Raw genomic sequence first — 26,844 nt, 5'->3', positions numbered from 1 at the left:
GAAGATGGTCCACACAACCCTCTGCATTGCCTGACTGATTGATAATAGCAACTTGAAATTCCCTTCTCTAGCCTGAACTCTGTGGCTGACTTCTAGCAGACTCACTGACCGCTAGATTCCAAATGTTGGGTCCTTCTCACCCAGTTACTTGACATATAGGGTTCCCTGCTTCTGAGAGGTCAGCATTAGGTGGCAGGGGCAGTACAGTGAGCAGAAAGAGTATCAGAAAAGGAGTCAGAAGGCCTAAGGGCAACAGGCGCCCAACAGCCCGGCGACCTTGAGCAAGTTCCTTAAACTACATGATGTGCAGTTTCTCATTTCTCAAACAGGGCCCCACTTTCCCTGACTGCCTCACACTGTTGCTAGGAGGATCAATCCAAGATTATTTATAAACTGGAAGGCACTATAATGTATAAGAAATTCCCAGAATTTCACTGCAGTATGATTGAGCTCAGAGGCTGAGAGTTAGTCCCTGCCTGGGGACTTTATTTAAGATAAGAATCATTTGATAGAAAGAAAGAATGAATAAATGAATGATAGCAGAAAAACAGGAAGATGTAATGTGAAAACAGCTCCAGTTTGTAGTATTTTGTAGTGACGGTCCAGAGAGATTCACTTGGGCCAAGCTGACATAGCAGAAACACAATATTAACCAATCTCTCAAGAGCTAAAACTCAGAGAGAAGCAGTTGGAAAACAAACCAGGTCATATACCTCTAGCCACTGTGGGAAAGGCAATGGAAGCCTGCTGATGAGGAAAAAAGTCTCGAGACACCATGAAGACTTGGTCTGTGCCTCTAAACATCACCAGTTTCACAGCAGGATGGCTGTACTCGGCAATGCATAGGTAGTTTAAAGTCATTAAAGTTTAGCCTTCCACAGGCTTGGTTTCTTTATTTGAGAGTCTTATGCCAGCTCCCTATCCATTTTACCATCAAAACAAAAACATCTGGTGAAAGTCACTAGGCAATGTGAGGACCTTAAGAAACAGGCAAAAAGAAGGAATGCTATTGGCATGAGAATGTGGCATCAAAATTTCCCAACTGGGCTTTCCTGGTGGCACAGTGGTTGAGAGTCCGCCTGCTGATGCAGGGGACATGGGTTCGTGCCCTGGTCCGCGAAGATCCCACATGCCGCGGAGCGTCTAGGCCCGTGAGCCATGGCCGCTGAGCCTGCGCGTCCGGAGCCTGTGCTCTGCAGTGGGAGAGGCCACAGCAGTGAGAGGCCCGCGTACTGCAAAAAAAAAAAAAAAAATTTCCCAACTAACAGGCATTGTCTGGATGTAAAGAAGAGGAACAAAGTAAGAGCAATGACCTAGACCCTCTTTTTGGCACAGGTGTCAGTTTTTGCCACCAAGGGAGTAACCTAAAGTATCGATACTATAATACTCTGCAAAGAGAAAAAAAAAAAAACAGAGTTGTAATGAAGCCAAAAATAAGTGTGGTACAGTCTCACTGCACTCAGAACGTATTTGAAGCAGTCAGCTCTGCAAAAACCCTATGTGTTGCCCAGCTCATCCTGACCCCCTACTAAACCAGGCAGAAACCCAGAGGAACTGGCTGCCCAGTCCATAGGCAGGGGTGGAGTAAGAGCCAAGTGAGACAGAAAGAAGTCCTCTCCATCAGTGTTGAGAGAGGAGGACAGCACCCTCTCAGACATTCTCTGCTCTTATAATGTGATAGAGTAATGTGATTAGAAACAGGCGATAGTCAGATGAGCTAGGGCCAACTGATACCCTAGAAAAGATAAACACCAGGTTAAGACATTTTTATGATTTTTCTGGACTTTAAAGATAAGTACATAACATCTCCTGTTCAACTAAGAGAGTTCATAGCTTACCTTGTTTCATAGAGAAGGAAAGTGAAGCACAAGAGGTGGATGAGTGACTAGCATCAAATTCCTGATTGGTAAGTGACAGAGAGGGTTCAAACCCTTCTTCTGCTGCATCCTAAGGATTCCTTCTGAGATGACTATTCTGCTCCATATAAAACTGTACCATTTCAAAAGCTTTAACTGTCCTTCTTACCAAGCTTCTTGGAATTTCTTCATCCTGCAAGGCCTATCTTCATTCCGCCGACTCCTAAACCATCTTTCAACCTGGCGCTCTGTCAAGTTACACTTTTTTGCCAGTCCATAAATATCAGTCTGAAAGGGGATGAAACAAATGAATGAGTGCTTAAGAGTAGAGTCAGGGTGGCAGGCAGTCAAAAGACAGTGAGATTGGGTTACAAGTGCTTGTGCACTGGAGAGGAGAGAGTTCTGCATTAGACCTTGAGCCAGTGCATTTACCTCTTTTGCTCATGGAATCACACACACACACACACACACACACACACCCCTCAAAACAGAGAGAATGTTAGTTCCCAGAACTCTGAGTTGTTAAGAAAAACCAATTCTCTGTAAGTTGGTAGCAACCCATATATTCAAGTTAATATGTGGCTCAGTCATTCAGCCAATTTTATTTAGGGCCTCCTAGGTTCCAGGTAGAGTAGTGTAGTTTAAGATGTCAATCAAACCCAATCTCTTCATTCTTTCTTATGAAAAAAATGGAACTCCAAGGGTTTTAACAACTTGTCCAAGACCTAAAACCAGTAGCAAAGTGAAAACAAGAACTTAGGCTCCTGTCTTTTCTGTTATTTCACACAATCTTTCTACCAGATCCAAAAGTTTCACATTTAATCAGATGTACAGCCTATTTCAAACTAATCTGAAATAATTCAAATTGTAAAAAATGATTAAGGATTGCTGACTATAATAATGACGATTGCTTCTCCTCTGGAAGGCAGAAGTTGTAGGTTATGATTTAAAATTGAAAATAATATGGATGATGGATTAGCTCAAAGGTCACAGATTTGAAGTTCTCCCAGGGCCAAACAAGAACCCAAAATGATTGAGAGGACCAGGTCTGCTTCATGGTGGGATTTTAAGTTTTATTCTTTCAACACAGACATGCTTTATATGTTAAACCTACAGTACTTTCCACTTCCACAAGGAAATAAGCTCTGTAATATTTTTTGAGACATCAGTCTTCTTTATCTTTCGTTTTCCTATGTTGAGTACAAGAAATATTTCAGCTTACTCCTAACTTTAGTAGGAGAAAAATAAAATTGTCCCTCAGCCTCAGTTTTGAGGAAATAAGCAGGAGCCATATGGATGCAGCCAACAGGAAAGCACATGGCCCATCCCAAAGGGACAGTGGCGACCCAGCTCTGACTGATGGCTCCCAGAGTGAAAGTGCAGTCCCAGAAATCTGATGTGAAATCGCTAGGTTTTTTTTTTTTTATGTTGAATTTACTTTAAAATTTAATGCTTAAATTTAAATGTTTAAGTTTAAAGTAAATTTAAACCAATCATGGACCAAGATTGGTGAAGGTCAAACAAAGCCTGACCATGGGCCAGTTGGCTGCACACCCAGCTGTCTGTGATCAGTCGTGGAGCTTCTGCTATGTTATTGTGTATAGTTTACATAATTGTTCAGGCGCACAGGACAACAGTAGATAAAATTCCTAAAGAAGCTCTCGTGCTGAAGACAGGCAAAGGACTAATTGCAACTACATACCTACTGAACTGCTAGCCTATTACTTAATCTAGAGAAAGAAAGCAAAACAGAACAAAACCAAGATATAGCCCACATTATACTCTGTTTCCTTGTAAATTATCCTCTCTAATACCTATTATTTTGTAGGCCAAGGGTTCACCTGCTGTTTTTTGTTGTTGTTGTTTTGGTTTGTTTTTGACAAGACTGAACTGGCAACTATTTATTGGTGTCTACTTTCTGCAGGCATTCTGCTTTCTATTGGAGATCTAAATGAAAAAGACCAGTATGGGCCTCCCCTTCACAGGGTAAAGTCTGTCTGGTGAGGAAGTCAGAAAATGCAACAAAGGATTCTAATAAAATGTCATGAGTGCTGAGATAGGGGAGGATAACGGTACCATGGGACCTAACTTTACATAGGCAGTTTCTGGAAGCTACACTTATGCTGAACCCTGAAAAATGCCCCAAGAAGGAGAGGATGAAGAAGGAGTGTCCTGGCAGCATGTAAGGTTGTCTGGAGATGAGAACATGGGGGAGTTGGGGGCACTTGAGGGACAGATAGAGGCCTTGCAGGGTGGAAACATACAGAGAGGTGAGGAGGAAAGATGTGGCTAAGGCCACAGCAAGGAGGGCCTTGCCTGGAATTTATCTGTAGGTTACAGAATGTTTGCATTTTGAAGTCTCCCTCTTGCAGGTGTAAAGAATGAAGTGCCAGGAGTGAGCAGAGGTGGAGACGGTGTTCAGCAGTGAGCAAAGTCCCTGTCCTCACACTGGAATTTTCCCAGATCTGAGAACAATCCAATTTTATTATCCCATCATTTCTACAGATACCTGCTGAATAAATGCTTCTAGAAGACAGTGATCAAACATGATCTGAAGCATTTTTTTTTCTGATTTGGAGCACAGATGAATCTGGTTGAAAGTCTTGGCAATACTGGCCTCATAGACCTACAATTTTATTGGGATAGAAATCATCTTGCAAACAAAAGTCTTTAGTAGTATTTTGTTAATGATACACGAAACAAGCATTTTACTGAACACCTACTATGTACAGAAAATTGTGTAAGATGTTATGGAAATACAAACAAGCATAAATAGGAAACAAATGACATTCTCTTGGGATAATTTAAGTTGGGAAGACATATTTGAGAACGCTCCTGGAGAAGTCTATATGATAGACACAGACTACAAATAACAACAGCTGACCCTGAGTGTGTGCTGGGCACTATTCTAAGTACTCAATTCAATCTCTGAACTGAGAGTCCTGTGAGGTAAGTGCTGTTAACATGCTCAGCTCACAGAAGGGGAAACTGAGGCTCAGAGTGGTTAATTTGCTCACCTCCACACACAGTCTTTTCTCACAATCCATGTTTTTAGCCTGACACGATAGAGTGTGTGTCTGTAGAAGGGAAAGGCTCTCAAGCAGAACCTCAGGGAGAAGTAGTGTGGCCTGAAGGAAGAGCACCAAATGGGGCTATGAGGCCTGGCTACTTGATGCAAAAACCAACCCTCTGGGACTGTGGAGGAGCCACTCGAATTCTTTGACTCTCACCCATAAAATAAACTGGACTAGAGAGCTGTTTGCCCTAAAAATGTTTGAATCTGTGGTTGAGACAAGCTAGCAAACTGGAATGCCCCGTGGACCACAATACCTGCTTTATGTCAGCCTTATGGCACCACATTTTCTTTAGACATCTTACAGAACTACACACTCATTTGTTCTGCAGCAATTCTCAACATGATTTTTCTGAGGAAATGGGCTAGTTAATAAGTTCTGCTGTTCCTTCATTTTACCAACAGCAGGAAAATTGATCTGCTGGCCAGAGATATTGGTATGTTATCATGGTTCTCTCTCAGTACATCTTGAAGTTGTCATTGAGATACACACAGAGCGAAACACGCACATATAAAAACAGTGGACACATAGCTGCACATACACAGTCACAAAAGAAGTGTGCGAAATCGCAGATCAAAACTCTCAATAGAGAGGCTTCCCTGGCAGTCCAGGGACTCCACGCTTCCAATGCAGGGGGTGTGGGTTTGATCCCTGTTCAGGGAACTAAGATCCCACGTGCCGCATGGCGCAGCTAAAACATTTTTTAAAATGAAAAAAACAAAACAAAACAACTCCCAATGGAGTTGGGAGCATTTTGGACCTCATTAATACCATGTTATACCCTTCTGTGCTAACCAGTCCAGAATTGATACTGTATATACTGAAATGTTTTTGTTTTTATTGGTACAGTCTATTGCAGCTGAAGAAGCATCCTCAGATTTGTGTCCGCAGTTTCTTTTAATAAAGTCAGGTGTTAGGTACCTGTATTACCACTGCAGTGCCTTGAGATTACAGGTTCGGAATACCCACCCATCCCTTGAATCAGCACAAAATTTTTTTTTAGTCCTCCCAGCAACTTGTCTTACTTCAGCTATAAATTAAGCAAAAATGCTATCTGTATGACACTGGCCAAGTTAATGTGTGGAGGTATTGTGATATTATTTTGTTTCCACATCTGAAATCACTCTTAAGGCAGGTGCTTTGCATTCCTCTACTATATTCTTCTATCTTCCGAAGTTCTAGTACTTTTATTCTATGGGCATTTTACTGGCCAACTTGTCATCTTGATCTGTTATACAAATACTGCCTTGATTTTGTAATCTATGAGCAATATAAATTAGGTGTTTTAATTATGTCCCTTCATCTTCATGGTTTAGTAGAGGAAGCTTTCTAACACTTGAAGTTGATATATAACATTTCTTTTACTTGATGCAAATGTCCAAATTATATCTACACTAAGCCATGGTGTACTGTCAATTGAGTTAGAACAAATACTTACACACACAGCTCCAGACTCTGAAATATATTTTTAACATTCTATTCACAGATAAAGACATCATTTGGGCATAGTAGAAACAGCACTCGACAGGGAGCCATGGGCCAGGGTCCAGCTGGGGATTTAGCCACTGATTAGCTGCATGACCTAGGACAGGTCATTTCCTCTGTTGACCTTAGTTTCCTCATCTTGATCATAAAGAGGAAAGATGACCTAATCTCTAAATCTCTTTCAGCTTTTCTTAGTCTTTCTTTAACTGTCACATGGCTAATTTCTCTCCATAGCAGAGAAACTTGATAAGAGCCAAATTTTCTACATATTTTAAAATATCCTAAAAAGCTGTACAGCAAGCACAGCAAGTAACTGATAGCTACCACTGTTCTTCATGTTTTATTGCAAGGTATTACCAAGGTTAGTTATTCTCAGAGAGAAACAGAGAAGGATAATAAGGACTCTCTGAAAGAGTCCTAACTTTTCATAAACACAGCTAAATAATTTCCTGTCTGAAAAACATGAAATGATGTTTAGGCATTATTATCACCAGTGGTAACAACAGTATTTAGATGAATGACTGCAGTCTTTTAGAGCACAAGGAAATAACACGTGGAGATGGCTTGTCAGACTGTCCTCATTTTAGAAAAAAAGGCACATGCAGAAGTTGAGGGCAGAACAAGTTAGAGACAGTGCTGGCTAGCTGTGAACAACTCTGAACATGATGCCTCGTGCTATGTGGTCAGACCTCAACGTGGCTTCTTTGTGCAGGGAGCCCACCAGACCAGTGATAGAAAGGCTCATAGGAAAAGCAAGTGAATTCAGCAGACAAGTTTAGGACCTTAAAAATCTATCTATCCTAAAATTGTGTTAGCACATACTTTTGACTTTTAAATTACTGGTGAGAGATGTCTGTATTCATCATAGAGGGTGTGCCACTTTTGGAGAAGTTTTTATTTCATCTCTCATTTAAATACGGGGGTATAACTAGACTTGCTTAGACACTATTATTTTTAAATATAACTTTTAGGTTAAAGCCATTTTCTGTGGCGTAAACATGCAGTGCACCGTAACATTTCATCAAGTACATCTCATATTGAGAAGAGATTTGTGACTCTCCTAACTGTTCTATCTCTGGGGAGTGGGTAGGGGCACAGTATATTTCTGAGTATTTCGAGGCCTTGGATAAAGTAAAGTGTCCTGCTCAGGAAAGCCACCCAATAGACACTTTCATAGTGTGTGTAGTGTATATTGATGGTGTCACAATTATCAAAAGTGTCAGATATGGGCAACTCTGCCTTAACAATGATCTTTTTTCATTAGTATATTTGTATATATGCTACCATTAAAAATTAAATTTTGACATGTACACCCAAATTATGGCATTGATTGTTAGCATTCAACACTAGCAATGTTTGTAGTTTTATATTATAATATTTATTTGTCATTTTATATTATGCTCAGAATGCTGTATAACTTATCAATAAAGAAAAAAAAATCAAATGATTCAAGTCATTTGCTGCTCAACTGAAACAGATTTTTTTGCACAGATAAGGTAAACCACAGATGATTGAAACATTAAGAAAGGAGATTTAAAAAAAAAAAAAAAAAAAAAAAAAGAAAGGAGATTTTAAAATACAAAAACGAAGAATCTGTACTTACTTGAGATGGTTTCCTTGTGGAATGTTTGAAAAAATTCTCTAAAACAGTATTTGGTATAATCTTCTTTCGAACTTCCTCTTTAATGCCAATTGTTTTTGCTAGAGGTGAAGCAATAAACCTACAAAAATATGAACAAAAGTAAGTTCAAAATCTGAGAATGAATTCACAATGTCACCAGAAAACTCAAGCTGTAATTTTAGATTCCAAATGAAAGATCAGTCATTGGGCTATCTAAAGCCAGTATCTGCCTTACAGAAACTCAAAGAGAGCAAAATTTGAGAACTTTTATACACGCAATAACTTAAAAAAATAAAATATAGTTGACTCTTTAACAACATGGGGGTTAGGGGTGTCAACCCTCAGCAGCACAGTTGAAAATCCTCCTTGTATAGCTTATAGTCAGCCCCCGTGTAAGTGGTTCCTCCATATCCGAGGTTCCACATCCATGGATTCAACCAACTAGTTGTACAGTACTAGATCTAGTACTGTAGTACTTACTATTGTAAAAATTCTGCTTATACGTGGAGCCTGCAGTTCAAACCCTTGTTGTTCAAGGGTCAACTGTACTTGCACAGTTCTAAAATCCATTTTATGTAAACCCAAATATATTTATATACAAGATCCAGGAACTGAGATAAGCCATTTTACTTAGAGTTTCATTTTTAAGACTACCAGGGATTAAAATAAATAATAGTTTTGTTATTATGGTTTTCTTTGGTGATACTATCTTCAAGAAATTATTATGTCCCTATTTGAAGTTCTAACTTATGAAAAATGGCATGACTCTTGGGTAAATATCTAGGAAAGGGATTGATGGGTTGTATGGCAAGTATACGTTTAACTTTATAAGAAACTGGCCCAATGTTTTCCAAAGTGTCTGCACTATTTTACATTCCCATCAATAAGGTGCCAGAGTTCCATTTATTCCATATCTCTGCCAGTAGATGATATTGCCAGTCTTTTTAATTTTAAATTCTATTGCAATTTTAAATTCTATTGCATGTGTGGTGGTTTTTATTGATTTTTACATTCTAGTTTTTATTTCCTAACTTCTGCTTATTATAAATTTAGTTTGCTTTTTCCCCTTGTTTTTTAAGGTAGAAGGTATTGATTTGAGATCTTTCTTCTTTTTAAATATAGGTGTTTACAGCTATGAATGTCCCTCTAAGCACTGCTTTTGCTGAATCTCATAAGTTTTCGTATGGTGCTTTCTTTTTCACTCATCTCAAACTATTTGCTAATTTACCGTGTGATTTCTCCTTTGACCCATTGGTTATTTAGAAGTATGCTGTTTAATTTCCACATATTTGCTTATTTCTCAATTTCCTTCTGTTATGGACTTCTAATTTCACTCCATTGTGATCAGAAAACATGCTTTGTATGATTTCAATCCTCTCACATGTATTGAGATTTGTTTTATGGTTTACACGTGATCTATTCTGGAGAATGTTCCTTGTGCACACGAGAAGAATGTGTATTCTGCTATTATTGGTGGTGTGCTCTACAGATGTCTGTTAGGTCTAGTTCGTTTATAATGTTAATCAAGTCTTCTATTTTCTTGTTGATTTTCTGCCTAGTTGTTCTATCCATTATTGAAAATGGGGTACTGAAGTCTACAACTGTTATTGTTGAATTGTCGATTTCTCCCTTCAATTCTGTTTGTTTTTGCTTCACGTTTTTGGGACTATGTTGCCAGTTACATATATATTTATAAATGTTATATCTTCTTGATAGATTTACCCTGTTATAGTATAAAATGTCCTTTGTCTCTAATAACAATTTAAAGGCTGTTAAATTGTCTGGTATTAGTATAGCCACTCCAGCTCTCTTTTGGTTACTTCTTGCATGGTATATATTTTCTCATCCTTTTACTTTCAACCTATTTATTTCTTTGAACCTAAAGTGTTTCTCTTGTAGAAGCCATATAGTTGGATCATATATATCTATCAAGTCCTCCTATCTATGCCTTTTAGTTGGAGTATTTAATTCATTTACATTTAATGTAAATTACATTTAATTACTGATAAGACAGGATTTATATCTGCCATTTTGCTATTTATTTTCTGTATAGCTTATGCCTTTTTGTTTCTCATATCTTCTATTACTATCTTGTTCTGTGTTAAATAGATATTCTGGCGTACTTTTTAAATTTTTCTTTTACTGTTTTTAAAAATTACCTTCTTAGTGGTTCATCTAGGGATTACAATTAACACCTTAATTTATAACCTCCTAGCTCAGATTAATAGCCAAATAATTTCAGCACTATACAAAAATTCCATGATCTCTCCTCTCTGTGCTGTTACTGTCATATAAATTATATATTTATAAATTGTGTTCACATCAACATACATTTATGATTACTATTTTATGCAGTTGCCTTATAAATCAGATAGGAGAAAAACATGTTACAAGCAAAAAATGCATTTATATTTTCTTTTTATTTCTTATGTAGGTAACTTTACTGGTGTTCTTTATTTCTTCATGTGGATTCAAGTTAATGTCTGTGTCCTCTAATTTCAGCCTGTAGGACTCCCTTTATTATTTCTCATAGGGTAGGTCTGCTTAGCAACAAATTCTTCCAGGTTTTGTTTATCTGGGAATGTCTTAATTTCTCTTTCATTTTGAAGGATAGTTGTGCTTGTTTGACAGTTTTTTCTTTCTTTTTATTTGTCCTCCCATTGCCTTTGGCTTCTATGGTTGTTGATGAGAAATCAATTCAATCTTACTGAGGATCCCTTTTATGTGATGAGATGCTCCTTTCTTGCTGCTTTCAAGATTCTTTCTTTGTCTTTCAACATTTTGCTTATGATGTATCTAGATATGGATCTCTCTAAGTTCATCCTACTTGGAATTTGTTTAGCTTCTTGGATATATAGATTAATGTTTGTCATCAAATTTTGGGAAATTTTTAGCCAATTATTTCTTCAAATATTTTCAATTCTGTTCATTTTCTCCTCCTCTTCTGGAGTTCCTGTTATGCATATGTTGCTGTGCTTGATGGTGTCCCACAGGTCTCTGAGGCTCTTTGTTTTTCTACATTTTTTTTTTTCCTCAGACTGCTGACTTTTTCTTTTGCCTGCTCAAATATGCTGTTAAGGCCCTCCAGTGAATTTTTAATATAAGTTATTGTACTTTTCAAGTCCCAATTTCTATTTGATTTCTTTTTATAATTTTTATCTCTTTATTGATATTCTTAATTTAGTGAGACATTGTTCTCATTCTTTCCTTAGTTTTTAAGCATGGTTTTCTTTAGTTCTCTGAACATATTTAAAATAGCTGACTTAAAGTCTTGTCTAATGAGAAGTCCAACATCTAGGCTTTGTAAGGGACACTCTATTGATTGCTGTTTTTTTCCTGTGTATGGGCCATACTTTCTTGTTTCTTTGCATGTCTTATAATTTTTTGTTGAAGAGTGGACAAGTTTAATAATATAATGTGACAACTCTGGAAATCAGATTATCCCCATACTCAGAGTTTGTTGTTGTTCATTTGTTTGTTTACATTTTTGAACTGATCTGTAAAGTCTGTATTCTTTGTCATGTGTGGGCACTAAAGTATCTATTAGGTTAGCTTAGTGGTCTCCTAATGATTAGACAGATATTTCCTTAAATGCCTGGAACCAATAAGTCTTCCAGTGTTTACTAAGGGGCTCTGTGTATGTTTCAGGGCACAACTTCAACACTAAGATAGTGGGCAACTCTGCCTTAGCCTTCACTTCCTGTTTGCACAGAGCCTCAAGGTCATCCAGAGGTGAGAACTTAAGGTCTACTAAGGTCTTACCTGAGCATGTGGATGGCCCTGGGCATGCCCAAAGCTCTACAAATTCAAGTGGTCTTCTAATTTCCAAGAATAAGTCAGAGCTTTTCAAAACCCCCTATGGACATATCATTTCCCAGCTTATCCTTTAAAAAGAAAAGCTGTTAGTTTATTGTTTGCCCCAACTGCTATCCATTACCTCAGGCAGTTCCAAAGTTAATCGATTGCATTTAATTGTTTTAGCACCCTTCTTCTCCCCAAGGAAAAAGGCAAACAAAGAGAGCTTGTGAGTAATGCCCTTCCAGGGAACCACTAGACAGGTCAGATAATGACAGCTTTTTGGGAATGATGCTTTGAAGGAGCTCCAACTCTGTTCTGCTTCCTTCAACGGCTGCCAGGCTGCTGGTTTCCACTGAAATTGTGGGCTGTTGGTTTTTCAAGACTATCACAGAGGAAGAAAGGTAAGGACAGAAATAGGGCAAGTTAAAATGCCACAAAGCTTGCTGTTCTTTCCAACAGTCAGCTATTTTTCTTAAATAACACTCTCCAGATTGCTGCAAGTCTTTGACTAATTCTAAATTTTGAAAAGTTGATCTTGACAGTTTTTGCTAGTTTTCTGATTTTAGGAAGGAGAAAATTTTCAGAGGCCCTTACTCTGACATTTTTGTTAACTTTCAGTGTGTAGTGGTTTTAATTTGCATTTTGCTAATGACTAATGATGTTGAACATCTTTTTATGTGTTTACTTGCTATTTGTATATCTCCTTTGGTGAGGTTTCTGCTCAAATATTCTGCCCATTAAAAAAAATCAAGTTATTTATTATTGAGTTACATATTCTGAATTTAATATATTATTGAGTTATATATTCTGAATTTAAGTCCCTCATCAGATATATGTTTTGTTCACATTTTCTCCTAGTCTGTCTTATCTTTTAATTTTACTGACATCTTTTAAAAATAACAATTAATGCATTTTTACATATCGTATAATTCACCATTTTCAAGTATACTACTCAGTGATTTTTTTCTTTTTTATTAAATTTACCAAGCTGTACATTATCACCATGAGTCAGCTTTAGAACATTTTCATCATCCCACTATAATACCTCATACATATTTACGTTAGTCCCTCTTTCCTGTTAATCATGCCACAGGCAGTCACTAATCTACTTCCTGTCTTTATAGCTGTACCTTTTGTGGATATTTAACATAATGGAATCATACAATATGTGGTTGCTTGTGCCTGGCTTCTTTCATTGAGTTTAATGTTTTTGAGATACATCAAGGTATTTGGACGCATTTGGAGTTCAGTCCTTTTTATTGCCAAATAATCTATTGTATAGATACACATACATTAACAATGTCTTTTGAAGAACATTTTAGCAATTTAACAAGAGAAATAAAAGCATATGCCCAAATTCTTCTATTCAAATATTCAGAGAAGTTTTATTCATTATAGCCAAAAACTGTAAAGAATCCAAATTTCCATCAACTAATTAAAGGATAATAAATTGCAATATATCAATATGTTGAGACTACTCAGAAATGACAAGGAATCATTGATACATATAATGACATGAAAAAAATCTCAAAAGCATTATGCTAAGTGAAAGAAATCAGACACAAAAGACTATAATCTATATGATTCCATCTATAGGAAATCTTAGAAAAGGCAAAATTATACTGACAGAAAGCATTTTAGTGATTGTGAGGAGATAGTAAGTAGGAAGAGGATTAACTGAATAGGGTACAGGGGTGTTTTCAGCCAATGGAAATCTCCTATATCATAATCGTGGTGATAGTTACATGACTGTTTACTTTTGTCAAAATGTGTCAAATTTTGGATGAACTTTCTTGTATGTAAATCATACCTCAGTAAAGATGATTTTTTAAAAGCATGATATGTCCCTATTCTTCCTTCATTTCTAACAAAGGCTCCATTATCTGCCGGGTCAGGCTATTCTAGTACTTACTTAGAAGTTTCTGTGTTTAATTAAATGCTGGAAATTTTAGTTATGAATGATCATTTAACCCTTAAATTCATTGTTTATAACCACGGAGTTGAATAACAATTTTCCTAGGGACTTCCCTGGCGGTCCAGTGGTTGAGACTCCACATTCCCAATGCATGGGGCATGGGTTCAATCCCTGATAAGGGAACTAAGATCCCACATGCCACACTGCATGGCCAAAAATAAAAAAATAAAAATAAAAAAATTTTCCTAAAATACTCTGATAACATATATAAGCCAATCCAACTTCCAGATGGCCTAAGTTCTCCTGAAAATGACCTATACATTTCAGAGACATAAAAAACAAACTTATTATGCACCATATGTACACAGAGCAATGTGGATAGATCATAAAGCACAGTGCTATATTAAAAAAAAAAAGAAGATATGGAAGAAGGTCTTCTTACTATACCATTTATGTCAACTAACAATACATGTACTTTATGTTCATTCTCATGTTTGACTGGGTTATACAAACAAAAAGCCATCAAATACCTACAGCAAGAATGGCAACAGGACTAGGAAATGAGGATAAAAGGTAGTTAATGAAAAAGTTAATTGAAATCAGTCAATCAATCAAAAGAGATCTAATACAGACCAAAGACATGCTGTGGTTCAAGGAATATGATTAACTCCCCCTCTGCATAAAAGTTCCAAATAAAACAAAAACTTAGATGATCTTAAAACTAACAAAGACTCAAAAAACATACATGACAGGATTTTGGATAAATAACAGAATTGGGTCATTTATCTAACCTACTAGTTAAAAATTTTTATTGGAGAAAACACTCACTGTCTTTACTAGTAGAATAACGCAAATACAAAATGGTTTAATATGGCAGGGTTCTCAATCACACTCACTCAATGTTATCTCCTCAAATATTAGAAATGAAGAAATTAGCAAAAATAAAAAAGCAAAGCAGGATTAAGAAAAGAAGATTTATTCAGTAAGGGAATACAACCAATCTCAAAGCCAAACGAAGTATAACATTCCCCTCTAGGGAATCATGTGAGAGATAAAGTGTGGATAAGTATACACAATGGATAAAAATACATATCCATAGCATATTTGTGGATATGAGGATCATATCTACAGTCAAAGCATTAATTTAAAGAAGACTTGCTCCTTGGCAGGTACGGCACAAATTATGTGGTCTCGTCTGATCCCAGCAGGTCTGGGCCAAACCAGTGCCTAGCAGGTTCGAAGAGAAGAGAGCCATGTGGATGAAACGCTCTTGGTGCTGCAGCCAGGAGTCAGTGCTGTGCCTCTGAGGTGGGAGAGCCAACTTCAGGACACTGGTCCACAAGAGACCTCCCAGCTCCACATAAAAATCTCCCAGAGATCTCCATCTCAACACCAGCACCCAGCTTCACTCAACGACCACCAAGCTACAGTGCTGGACACCCTATGCCAAACAACTAGCAAGACAGGAACACAACCCCACCCATTAGCAGAGAGGCTGCCTAAAATCATAATAAGTCCACAGACACCCCAAAACATACCACCAGAGGTGGACCTGCCCACCAGAAAGACAAGATCCAGCCTCATCCACCAGAATACAGGCACTAGTCCCCTCCACCAGGAAGCCTACACAGCCCACTGAACCACCTTTAGCCACTGGGGACAGACACCGAAAACAACGGGAACTATGAACCTGCAGCGTGCGAAAAGGAGACCCCAAACACAGTAAGATAAGCAAAATGAGAAGACAGAAAAACACTCAGCAGATGAAGGAGCAAGATAAAAACCCAGCAGACCTAACAAATGAAGAGGAAATAGGCAGTCTACATGAAAAAGAATTCAGAATAATGATAGTAAAGATGATCCAAAATCTTGGAAATAGAATAGAGAAAATGCAAGAAACATTTAACAAGGATCTAGAAGAACTAAAGATACAAGCAACGATGAACAACACAATAAATGAAATTAAAAACACTCTAGATCGGGCTTCCCTGGTGGCACAGTGGTTGGGAGTCCGCCTGCCGATGCAGGGGGCGCGGGTTCGTGCCCCGGTCTGGGACGATCCCACATGCCACGGACTGGCTGGGCCTGTGAGCCATGGCTGCTGAGCCTGCGCGTCTGGAGCCTGTGCTCCGCAAAGGGAGAGGCCACAGCAGTGAAAGGCCCATGTACTGCAGAAAAATAAATAAATAAATAAATAAAATAAATACTCTAGAAGGGATCAATAGCAGAACAACTGAGGCAGAAGAACGGATAAGTGACCTGGAAGATAAAATAGTGGAAATAACTACTGCAGAGCAGAATAAAGAAAAAAGAATGAAAAGAACTAAGGACAGTCTCAGAGACCTCTGGGACAACCTTAAATGCACCAACATTCGAATTATAGGGGTTCCAGAAGAAGAAGAGAAAAAGAAAGGGACTGAGAAAATATTTGAAGAGATTATAGTTGAAAACTTCCCTAATCTGGGAAAGGAAATAGTTAATCAAGTCCAGGAAGCACAGAGAGTCCCATACAGGATAAATCCAAGGAGAAACACGCCAAGATACATATTAATCAAACTGTCAAAAATTAAATAGAAAGAAAACATATTAAAAGCAGCAAGGGAAAAACAACAAATAACACACAAAGGAATCCCCATAAGGTTAACAGCTGATCTTTCAGCAGAAACTCTGCAAGCTAGAAGGGACTGGCAGGATATATTTAAAGTGATGAAGGAGAAAAACCCAAAACCAAGATTACTCTACCCAGCAAGGATCTCATCCAGATTTGATGGAGAAATTAAAACCTTTACAGACAAGCAAAAGCTGAGAGAGTTCAGCACCACCAAACCAGCTTTACAGCAAATGCTAAAGGACCTTCTCTAGGCAAGAAACACAAGAGAAGGAAACGACCTACAATAACGAACCCAAAACAATTAAGAAAATGGGAATAGGAACATACATATTGATAATTACCTTAAATGTAAATGGATTAAATGCTCCCGCCAAAAGACACAGATTGGCTGAATGGATACAAAAACAAGACCCATATATATGCTGTCTACAAGAGACCCACTTCAGACCTAGAGACACATACAGACTGAAAGTGAGGGGATGGAAAAAGATATTCCATGCAAATGGAAACCAAAAGAAAGCTGGAGTAGCAATTCTCATATCAGACAAAATAGACTTTAAAATAAAGACTATTACAAGAGACAAAGAAGGACACTACATAATGATCAAGGGATCAATCCAAGAAGAAGATATAACAATTGTAAATATTTATGCACCCAACATAGGAGCACCTCAATACATAAGGCAAATACTAACAGCCATTAAAGGGGAAATCAACAGTAACACATTCATAGTAGGGGACTTTAACACCCCACTTTCACCAATGGACAGATCATCCAAAATGAAAATAAATAAGGAAACACAAGCTTTAAATGATACATTAAACAAGATGGACTTAATTGATATCTATAGGACATTCCATCCAAAAACAACAGAATGCACACTTTTCTCAAGTGCTCATGGAACATTCTCCAGGATAGATCATATCTTGGGTCACAAATCAAGCCTTGGTAAATTTAAGAAAATTGAAATTGTATCAAGTATCTTTTCCGACAAAAATGCTATGAGACTAGATATCAATTACAGGAAAACATCTGTAAAAAATACAAACACATGGAGGCTAAACAATACAGTACTTAATAACGAAGCGATCACCGAAGAAATCAAAGAGGAAATAAAAAAATACCTACAAACAAATGACAATGGAGACACGACGACCCAAAACCTATGGGATGCAGCAAAAGCAGTTCTAAGAGGGAAGTTTATAGTAATACAATCCTACTTTAAGAAACAGGAAACATCTCGAATAAAAAACCTAATCTTGCACCTAAAGCAATTAGAGAAAGAAGAAAAAAAAAACCCAAAGTTAGCAGAAGGAAAGAAATCATAAAAATCAGATCAGAAATAAATGAAAAATAAATGAAGGAAACTATAGCAAAGATCCATAAAACTAAAAGCTGGTTCTTTGAGAAGATAAACAAAATGGATAAACCATTAGCCAGACTCATCAAGAAAAAAAGGGAGAAGACTCAAATCAATAGAATTAGAAATGAAAAAGGAGAAGTAACAACTGACACTGCAGAAATACAAAAGATCATGAGAGATTACTACAAGCAACTCTATGCCAATAAAATGGACAACCTGGAAGAAATGAACAAATTCTTAGAAAAGCACAACCTGCCAAGACTAAATCAGGAAGAAATAGAAAATATGAACAGACCGATCAGAAGCACTGAAATTGAAACTGTGATTAAAAATCTTCCAACACACAAAAGCCCAGGACCAGATGGCTTTACAGGCAAATTCTATCAAACATTTAGAGAAGAGCTAACACCTATCCTTCTCAAACTCTTCCAAAATATAGCACAGGGAGGAACACTCCCAAACTCATTCTACGAAGCCACCATCACCTTGATACCAAAACCAGACAAGGATGTCACAAAGAAAGAAAACTACAGCCCAATATCACTGATAAACATAGATGCAAAAATCCTCAACAAAATACTAGCGAACAGAATCCAACAGCACATTAAAAGGATCATACACCATGATCAAGTGGGGTTTATTCCTGGAATGCAAGGATTCTTCAATATATGCAAATCAATCAACGTGATACACCATATTAACAAATTGAAGGACAAAAACCATATGGTCATCTCAATAGATACAGAGAAAGCTTCTGAGAAAATTCAATACCCATTTATGATTAAAAAAAACCCTGCAGAAAGTAGGCATAGAGGGAACTTTCCTCAACATAATAAAGGCCATATATGACAAACCCACAGCCAAAATCATCCTCGGTGGTGAAAAAGTGAAAGCATTTCCACTAAGATCAGGAACAAGACAAGGTTGCCCACTCTCACCACTCTTATTCAACATAGTTTTGGAAGTTTTAGCCATAGCAACAGAGAAGAAAAGGAAAGAAAAGGAATCCAAATCAGAAAAGTAGTAAAGCTGTCACTGTTTGCAGATGACATGATACTATATATAGAGAATTCTAAAGATGCAACCAGAAAACTACTAGAGCTAAGCAATGAATTTGGTAAAGTAGCAGGATACAAAATTAATGCACAGAAATCTCTGGCATTCCTATACATTAATGATGAAAAATCTGAAAGTGAAATCAAGAAAACACTCCCATTTACCATTGCAACAAAAAGAATAAAATATCTAGGAATAAACCTACCTAAGGAGACAAAAGACCTATATGCAGAAAATTATAAGACACTGATGAAAGAAATTAAAGATGATACAAATAAATGGAGAGATATACCATGTTCTTCGATTGGAAGAATCAACATTGTGAAAATGACTCTACTACCCAAAGCAATCTACAGATTCAATGCAATTCCTATCAAACTACCACTGGCATTTTTCACAGAACTAGAAAAAAAAATTTCACAATTTGTACGGAAACACAAAAGACCCCAAAAAGCCAAAGCAATCTTGAGAACGAAAAACGGAGCTGGAGGAATCAGGCTCCCTGACTTCAGACTATACTACAAAGCTACAGTAATCAAGATAGTATGGTACTGGCACAAAAACAGAAATATAGATCAATAGAACAGGATAGAAAGTCCAGAGATAAACCCATGCACATATGGTCACCTTATCTTCGATAAAGGAGGCAGGAATGTACAGTGGAAAAAGGACAGCCTCTTCAATAAGTGGTGCTGTGGGCTTCCCTGGTGGCGCAGTGGTTGAGAATCTGCCTGCCAATGCAGGGGACACGGGTTCAAGCCCTGGTCTGGGAAGGTCCCACATGCCACAGAGCAACTAGGCCCATGAGCCACACTACTGAGCCTGCAAGTCTGGAGCTTGTGCTCTGCAACAAGAGAGGCCGCGACAATGAGAGGCCCGCACACCACTATGAAGAGTGGCCCCCACTCGCCGCAACTAGAGAAAGCCCTCGCACAGAAACAAAGACCCAACACAGCCCAAAATAAATAAATTAATTAATTAAAATTTAAAAAAATAAAAATAAATAAGTGGTGCTGGGAAAACAGGACAGGTACATGTAAAAGTATGAGATTAGATCACTCCCTAACACCATACACAAAAATAAACTCAAAATGGTTTAAAGACCTAAATGTAAGGCCAGACACTATCAAACTCTTAAGAGGAAAACATAGGCAGAACACTCTATGACATAAAACACAGCAAGATCCTTTTTGACCCAACTCCCAGAGAAATGTAAATAAAAACAAAAATAAACAAATGGGACCTAAAGAAACTTCAAAGCTTTTGCACAGCAACGGAAACCATAAACAAGACCAAAACAGAACCCTCAGAATGGGAGAAAATATTTGCAAATGAAGCAACTGACAAAGGATTAATCTCCAAAATTTACAAGCAGCTCATGCAGCTCAATAACAAAAAAACAAACAACCCAATCCAAAAATGGGCAGAAGACCTAAATAGACATTTCTCCAAAGAAGATATACAGACTGCCAACAAACACATGAAAGAATGCTCAACATTATTAATCATTAGAGAAATGCAGATCAAAACTACAATGAGATATCATCTCACACCAGTCAGAATGGCCATCATCAAAAAATCTAGAAACAATAAATGCTGGAGAGGTTGTGGAGAAAAGGGAACACTCTTACACTGATGGTGGGAATGTGAATTGGTATAGCCACTATGGAGAACAGTATGGAGGTTCCTTAAAAAACTACAAATAGAACTACATTATGATCCAGCAATTGTACTACTGGGCATATACCCTGAGAAAACCATAATTCAAAAAGAGTCATGTACCAAAATGTTCATTGCAGCTCTATTTACAATAGCCAGGAGATGGAAACAACCTAAGTGTCCATTAGAGGATGAATGGATAAAGAAGATGTGGCACATATATACAATGGAATATTACTCAGCCATAAAAAGAAATGAAATTAAGCTATTTGTAATGAGGTGGATGGACCTGGAGTCTGTCTTATAGAGTGAAGTAAGTCAGAAAGAGAAAGACAAATACCATATGCTAACACATATATATGGAATTAAAAAAAAATGTCATGAAGAACCTAGGGGTAAGACAGGAGTAAAGACACAGACCTACTAGAGAATGGACTTGAAGATATGGGGAGGGGGAAGGGTAAGCTGTGACAAAGTAAGAGAGTGGCATGGACATATACACACTACCAAATGTAAAATAGATAGCTAGTGGGAAGCAGCCGCATAGCACAGGGAGATCAGCTCGGTGCTTTGTGACCACCTAGAGGTGTGGGATAAGGAGGGTGGGAGGGAGGGAGATGCAAGAGGTAAGAGATATGGGAACATATGTATATGTATAACTCATTCACTTTGTTATAAAGCAGAAACTAGCACACCATTGTAAAGCAAATATACTCCAATAAAGATGAAAGAAAGAAAGAAAAGAAAGAAAGAAAGAAAGAAAGAGAAAGAAAGAAAGAAAGGAAAGAAAGAAAGAAAGGAAGGAAGGAAGGAAGGAAGGAAGGAAGAAAGAAAGAAAGAAAGAAAGAAAGAAAGAAAGAAAGAAAGAAAGAAAGAAAGAAAGAAAGAAAGAAAGAAAAGAGAAATAATGGTCCTGTTTGTTAACATGTCCAGGCTTCAAGGACAGAAATAACATTTTCAGTAGAACAGAGGAAGTATATAAGTACAGTTTTCTACTTTAGCATTATCCTTTCATTTCAAAGAAATCTAGAAAATCAATCAATTCATGTTATGTAAGTGTAAATAAATATGAATAGGTACTTAATTAAAAACCTATTTTGAAAAAGGAGAGAATAAAGAAGCACAATAAGTATTTGATAAACTGAACTGAAGAGGGAAATGACAGATCTTAGCTCTAGAAGGACCTTAGACTAAGATGAAATTTCCTGAACTTTCATTTTATTGATACAGAATAGAAGGGAAAAGTCCAAGAGGAAGAAAAGAGAACGTGAACTTCTGCTCCCATGTAAATGGTTCAAAGTTAGGTTAATTACCAGGGAATGAGTCTCAGGTTTGCTACTACTGCAGAACTGAGCCCTCAGATGGCCTCATTCAGACACCCACATAGCCCGCTCTTCCTTTAGCACTACATCAGTTACCTGTGAGCCAAAAGCCAAGGAATCCCAGAGCACTACGCCCCACATATTTTTTTTTTCAATATTGTTTTGTAGAATAAAAAAGAAGGCAGGCCTAGGCTGATATTAAGCATGTGAGGGCTTCCCTGGTGGCGCAGTGGTTGAGAGTCCGCCTGCCGATGCAGGGGACGCGGGTTCATGCCACGGTCTGGGAGGATCCCACGTGCCGCGGAGCAGCTGCGCCCGTGGGCCATAGCCGCTGAGCCTGCGCGTCCGGAGCCTGTGCTCGGCAACGGGAGAGGCCACAGCAGTGAAAGGCCCGCGGCCCTCGAACCGCAAAAAAAAAAAAGCATGTGAAGTTTAAATACTTCTCCTAAACAGAAACAATAGCCTATTGCCATTAAGATTGACTCCCATTTCCTAAGGTTTGAAAGGCTCTTTGACCAGATTTAATCAGAGGGTTTTATATGAGAGAACAAAATATCTGAAGTAATGCAAGTCTCAGATAACATTTAAGTCCAATGTACTATTTTGAGACTGTTTCAATTGAAGACGGTTAGCAACAATCCTTTTTCAACTCCTGTAAACTGCTACACCTACCCTTCTTTAAAGAATCCCATCATGCCCTCATGTTGCTCAGTGGAAATGGTAGAGGTGGGGTATCTATTCATTGTACCATTAAGTAAAAGCAAAAAGATTACCTTCTGATTTTACCACCCCCATCCCTGCCTTGGGCTCTTCCAGGACCATAATTTACTCTGAGATAATGTGCTTATTCCACAAGTGCTTAAATTTGAGTAGCTTAGATCCTCTCTAAATCATACTTCAGACACAAAAAAGAATGTATAGAAGAGTCTGGATATACTAGTTAGAAATTGTTATTCTAGACCCCTCCCCACCAAAAAAATTAAAACATAAGGTAAAACTTGTAAGGAAAGGAAATTCTAAATACAAAGCAAATGTCAGTCACTTTCAAATGATCTACTTGTTTGTTCTTTATCCATCTGTCTCTCTACTCCTTTCTGGGAAGAGCCCTTACTTCCTCATCTTAAATGGCTCCTGGTTAGTACTAAAAGATAAAAATAAGCCAGCCAAATCACAACTCCTGGTCACTTCCTAGAATGAGGAGGTGTAACACAAACACAGTCCAGGACAAAAGAAGGAAGCGTTCTTGTGATACATATACCATAGGATATGCTGAAACACTGTGTCAAATTTATACGAATTTTTGATAGTTAAGAAAAGTTCACATTTGCTATCATTCCCTTAAGCCATGTCTTCTATACTCCCAAAGGATATTAATTTACTCTCTTTTGCCACCAGGAGTATTTCATTGTGAAAGTCCAAGAAGTACCGGTACAGGGGAAAATAAAAACCCAGCAACCCTGAACCTGGTGTCATACCATGGGGGTTAAAGTCCCAGATCTACTCCCGACATACTAACCATGTGACCTTGGCCATCTCACTTACCTCTCATTTTCTTGACTGAGATCACACCACTTATGATTTTCTGTACCTCTTAAAATATAAGTTTCTATTCAAATGCAAGGTGTAAGTAATATTTTATTTATGATCTAAGTGGTTTAGTCTAAGGCAAATGATATAGAAGCCCTGAAAAAATATAAACTTATACTTCAAAAAGCATGATCTTGCTCCCATGTTAAATTTTCCTTCCTTCTATTGCATTAAAAGAAATATGAAAAAAAAGAGAGATATGAGATTAGTGGAGCAACACATAGTTTTCTGTAGTGTCATGGGATGGAAAAAACTAAGCGTGAGTAATTGGTAGTTAAAGTTGTAAGGAGTTACAAAAGACTATACTTAACCCCTTGAGAAGAAGCAAGAATGGTCCTAGGAATTAAAAGAAGATTGGATTCCTTCCTGATAATTGTTGGAGAGGCCAAGACCAGGGCATAACAAGTTGGTCCTCCACAACTATGCTGCTTTGGCAAACAAAAATTTTTCTAGTTCACTATCTGATCAAAATGTTAAAAATGGATCTGTCCACCAAAAAGTAGGAAATCTGCAGTGCAAATAAGTAGAGGACCTGGATGACAAGTTCAAAGATCACCAGACACTGCAAGAAAAGCAAGTATTTCAGGACAGCAGAGTAATTTGCTAATTTGGAAGTGCAGTGGCACAATGCTACTTTATTTAGGCATTCTTTGACGAATCCAAACATGTGAGTAAAAGTAAAATTAACTGTCAAAAAGGGAGAACATTTTCAAATGTTCTCAGCTAGAGCTTAGTGGTATTGAGGGGCTTTCTTTTCCTCCCAATAGCAATAGCACATTGTTGGCCCAAGTGAAGCTGTTATTTGTACAAAAACCTTTTGGACAATCCATGAAACAGAGTTGGTCAAACTAACTCTTGAGATAAGGACCCTGCAAATGGTTATAAACATGTGATCTGCATTACAGTTAGTCTTGGACAAAATGATCTTTATCAGATTTTGTCTTAAGTTTATCCAAATCTTGACATTTGAATATTGTTTTTGCTCCAAAAAAATTAATGTGCTAATAACAGTTTTTTGAAATAGAGACAACTACAGAGATTATAGATGAACATTTATCTTCAGTTAACATAACACTAGTACAGTTTTAATAGAAGGTTGGAGGTAATATCTATTTAAATTAAATTAAGAAAAAGAAAAGAAGTTTACTTTTTCTGAGAAAGCAAAGTGATATTTTTCTTTGATTTCCTTATACCTTGGAATGAAGGTCTGCTATTAAAACTTTCAATAAACCTTTAAAGTAAACTATGCTATAAAGCAATATTAAGTTTGGTCTTTAATGAGCCATTTTTGCTATTTTATAGGCATTCTAAAATGATAATGCATCCCCTAGTCACACTCCCCTAATACTGCCAACAAAGACATGGGGATGCATATCCATTGTCAGACAACATGGTACATGGAACATAAGCTGAGTTCTTGTACCGTCATTGACACTAATAAGCTCTGTGATCCTTAACCTCTCTTGATCTCAATTTTCTTCATTGTAAAACTAATGTACTTGAGGAGATTGTGTTTCTAATTTTTATTTGTTCAGTCTAGATAATATTTAGTGTGCATTTAATTTCATGAACTCCCCTAAGAACCTGTAGCCCATTAGTGGTGACCTCTGAACAACACATTCTTTAAGAATCTTACCAAAATTCTTTATTCTAGAGGTGGGGCAAAGAAGGGGAATGGGGAGGAAAGACATACAAACACTACTTACTTTTCAAAAAAATGTCTGATAATTATCAAGACAAAAGCATATGGAATGGTCATACATAAATGAGAGGGTTTCACAAAGACGAGTCCATCATGATCTTCAAGATCTGACCACTTTATTGTTGGAGGAAGCCAGAATCTTTCCAACCAAAACCATTCTTTAAACATCTGAAACATTCTAGAGAGATGGAAAAAGAATACATTAGATTTATAGAACAAATACTTAAAATTGAGACAACATTGACACCTTTAATCAAAATACCTAAACCCGAGAGTTTAGAACACAGGGTACTATTATTGAACAGAACGGAGTACTATTATTTACCGGGTTTCATGGAGCTTCATTACATTAAACAGGAATTACTCTGCCAACACTCTCAGAAGAATTTCGGCTGTGGCATGGCAAACTGAAGTTTAATACACCACTGTTCACACTCTTGGCACAACATGTGTTAATATTATGGGTATGTGTCTTCCTCTTATATGTTTCTATCATATGAAAATTAATCTAACAATAATCTCTACAACTTCAACATGCCAAAGGCCAACCTCATGAAAGTTCCAAGTATGTATAAACCTTCGCTAGTATCCTAAGAACTTCTCCAGGAGATAAAGGGCAAGCATATTTAACTTTGTATTACAATAAAGAATTCAAATTAGTCCATGTCAACAAATATTTACAGAGATTCTATTATTTGTCAAGCCCTGTGCTAGGCACTGAGGATGCAAAGATTAAAAAGACAGCGTTCTTGCCTTAAGCACCTTATATTCTGTGGGCAAGGCAGGCCTGACAGACGACTCTGACACACTTTTTTCAGGTACAATGAAACAGGTTTGTAGTGGGTGCTGTGGGAACAAGGTGACCAGCACTGAGCCCAGCCAAGATGCGTCGGGAAAGCCCACTGGAGCAGATGATATTGAACAATGTTCAAGATGTCTTAAACGGTAAGTGGAAGTAAACCAGAGAAAGGCAGGAAAATGGGAAAGAGGGAATAGAAGTTTTAAGGAGAGAAAGTACACTGATCAAGTAACCAGAAACATAGAAGAACATTTAGATGCTCCAATCTCATCATTTAGGCTATGACAATTTTAATCTTGACATTTTGACCTTGAGGATGTTTTGATGTAATCCTTTAACAGTTAATCAGACAAAGAAGTCAAACGTCCACAGATTCACAGCAGGGTGGTCAAAATAACTCTGTCAAAACCTCTTGATTTGTAAATACCACGTGCCCATGGAACACCACCAGCAGTGTGGTTCCACCACAGCCTAAGAATCCAAGGTGTGGGATGCTGGGTCACACACAAGTGCCCAGAGTCTCGGTTTATTGTCCTGGCATAATTAATAATAGTGCCCCTTCCTTTCATAAGTGTCCCAGTTTGGGTAATAAATCATACAGTAACTCTCATCAAAAGGCTGGTGAGGGCTTCCCTGGTGGCGCAGCGGTTGAGAATCTGCCTGCTAATGCAGGGGACACGGGTTTGAGCCCTGGTCTGGGAGGATCCCACATGCCGCAGAGCAACTAGGCCTGTGAGCCATAACTACTGAGCCTGCGCGTCTGGAGCCTGTGCTCCGCAACAAGAGAGGCCACGATAGTGAGAGGCCCACGCACCGTGATGAAGAGTGGCCCCCGTTTGCCACAACTAGAGAAAGCCCTCACACAGAAATGAAGACCCAACACAGCAAAAATAAATAAATTAATTAATAAACTCCTACTCCCAACATCTTCTTAAAAAAAAAAAAAAATGGCTGGTGAGACAGTTCAGACTTGGTCACAGAGTGTCTGCAATCCA

At 37.8% G+C, this 26,844-nt stretch overlaps 1 protein-coding gene across 2 annotated transcripts in view; it reads right to left on the bottom strand.

Moving 5' to 3' along the window:
* Nucleotides 1–26,844, bottom strand: part of CERS3 (ceramide synthase 3) — a 125,155-nt gene that overhangs the window by 77,500 nt on the left and 20,811 nt on the right. For both annotated transcript variants that reach the window (XM_067755882.1, XM_067755883.1), the window contains exons 2-4: nt 25,055–25,228; nt 8,019–8,136; nt 2,026–2,144 (exon numbers count right to left, since the gene is read on the bottom strand). In XM_067755882.1, the coding sequence (XP_067611983.1) occupies nt 2,026–2,144; nt 8,019–8,136; nt 25,055–25,227 (410 nt within the window). In that variant the 5' untranslated portion in view covers nt 25,228. The remainder of the gene's footprint in view (nt 1–2,025; nt 2,145–8,018; nt 8,137–25,054; nt 25,229–26,844) is intronic.

This window comes from Pseudorca crassidens, chromosome 1 (assembly GCF_039906515.1).
Source record: "Pseudorca crassidens isolate mPseCra1 chromosome 1, mPseCra1.hap1, whole genome shotgun sequence".
Lineage (NCBI taxonomy): Eukaryota > Metazoa > Chordata > Mammalia > Artiodactyla > Delphinidae > Pseudorca > Pseudorca crassidens.
Note: the sequence above shows the minus strand (reverse complement) of the source record. Positions and strands in the feature narration are given on the sequence as shown.